General features: G+C 41.1%; 1 protein-coding gene across 1 annotated transcript; it reads right to left on the bottom strand.

The window, feature by feature from the left end:
• Window positions 1-575: 575 nt before the first annotated feature.
• LOC147683450 (histone H4) lies at window positions 576-887 on the bottom strand. Its single transcript, XM_086942532.1, has one exon. The coding sequence runs from the start codon at window positions 885-887 to the stop codon at window positions 576-578; it is 312 nt and encodes a 103-aa protein (XP_086798658.1).
• Window positions 888-1433: the final 546 nt, after the last annotated feature.

Raw genomic sequence — 1433 nt, 5'->3', positions numbered from 1 at the left:
TATATATAGACACCATTTTTACTGCTCGCAAACAATTTATTTTGTGAAAATTCTGTTATGGCGCGTTTCGGGCTGTCCTGACCTTGATCATATACGGGCTACGTTTTAGAAAACTGACTTATATACACCAAATGATGTGTAAACAAATCTATAATAGCTAATAGCTATTCACATTTTCTAAAAAGTTGATTCAATTACCATACATAACTCTATTAAAAAGGAAGAGAATCCTATTAAATATATATCTTAGAATATGGGTTTGAGTTTAAACAATTCATCTCTAACATATCCAATGAGACAAAATAATGTTTCAAAGATTTCTTGCTTGCAACAGATAGAAATTGCTATTCTATATTTCCAGCTGTGTGCTATCTCTAAATGGCACTACCCACAAACTTATTAGAACCGTTGTTACGGTAATTCAGAATATTCAAGGATAAATCATTTCATGATAGATCATTAATGAGTCACAGCAATGTAGATATAGCCTCCATCTTCCAAGTCAACTATCTATCAAAACGATACTAAGTTATTAAAAGCAATTCATTTATAGGCTCACAGTTCAAGTCGAGTGTTTAACCGCCGAATCCGTAGAGGGTGCGGCCCTGGCGCTTCAGAGCATAGACCACATCCATGGCGGTGACGGTCTTCCTCTTGGCGTGCTCGGTGTAGGTGACGGCGTCCCGGATCACGTTCTCCAGGAAAACCTTCAGCACTCCGCGGGTCTCCTCGTAGATGAGGCCGGAGATGCGCTTAACTCCGCCACGGCGCGCCAGGCGGCGAATGGCCGGCTTGGTGATGCCCTGGATGTTGTCCCGGAGAACCTTGCGGTGCCTCTTGGCGCCGCCTTTGCCGAGCCCCTTCCCTCCTTTGCCGCGTCCAGACATGTTCTCTTCTCGGTGCTGTGAGCAGAAAATCACAGTTCAATAAAATAGTTTCTAAAACCCAAATTATTATATATTTATACATCCATGCATCCAGGATGCATTCATACAAACCTTAAATTTAGTAAAATCCAAGAAAGTCAGAATATTGGAATATTGTTATTCATACCTATTCAGGTGTGCATTTGTTTCATTTCTCCACTACGAGGCAATACACACTTAATGTACCAGACTATCCTGCACATAAAGTATACAGCTACCAGCAGTCACAGGATATCACTACACTGGGCGACTGTGCTCTTGGAACAACACTCCAAGTCTGTGGTTAGCCAAAGTGAAAGCAGCCGAAATGGGAAAGGTAAACTCTGCTGACATATCTAATAAGAAAGCAACGGTATACGTTCCTATTCTGTTATAATTATAATACATGCTATCTTGTGTGAATTGTGACTATCATACCTTTCATATTAGTGGGGAAATTGGAGTCGCTGGTCTTTCGGGTGGACTATCATCACATGGAAAGTCAGGAACAACATGAGGTGGAGATAC

The sequence above is a fragment of the Lissotriton vulgaris genome, chromosome 11 (genome assembly GCF_964263255.1).
Source record: "Lissotriton vulgaris chromosome 11, aLisVul1.2, whole genome shotgun sequence".
Lineage (NCBI taxonomy): Eukaryota > Metazoa > Chordata > Amphibia > Caudata > Salamandridae > Lissotriton > Lissotriton vulgaris.
Note: the sequence above shows the minus strand (reverse complement) of the source record. Positions and strands in the feature narration are given on the sequence as shown.

What these genes read in the sequence shown, in the direction of transcription:
- LOC147683450 (XM_086942532.1), bottom strand. Translation starts at nt 887, where the DNA reads ATGTCTGGACGCGGCAAAGGAGGGAAGGGGCTCGGCAAAGGCGGCGCC.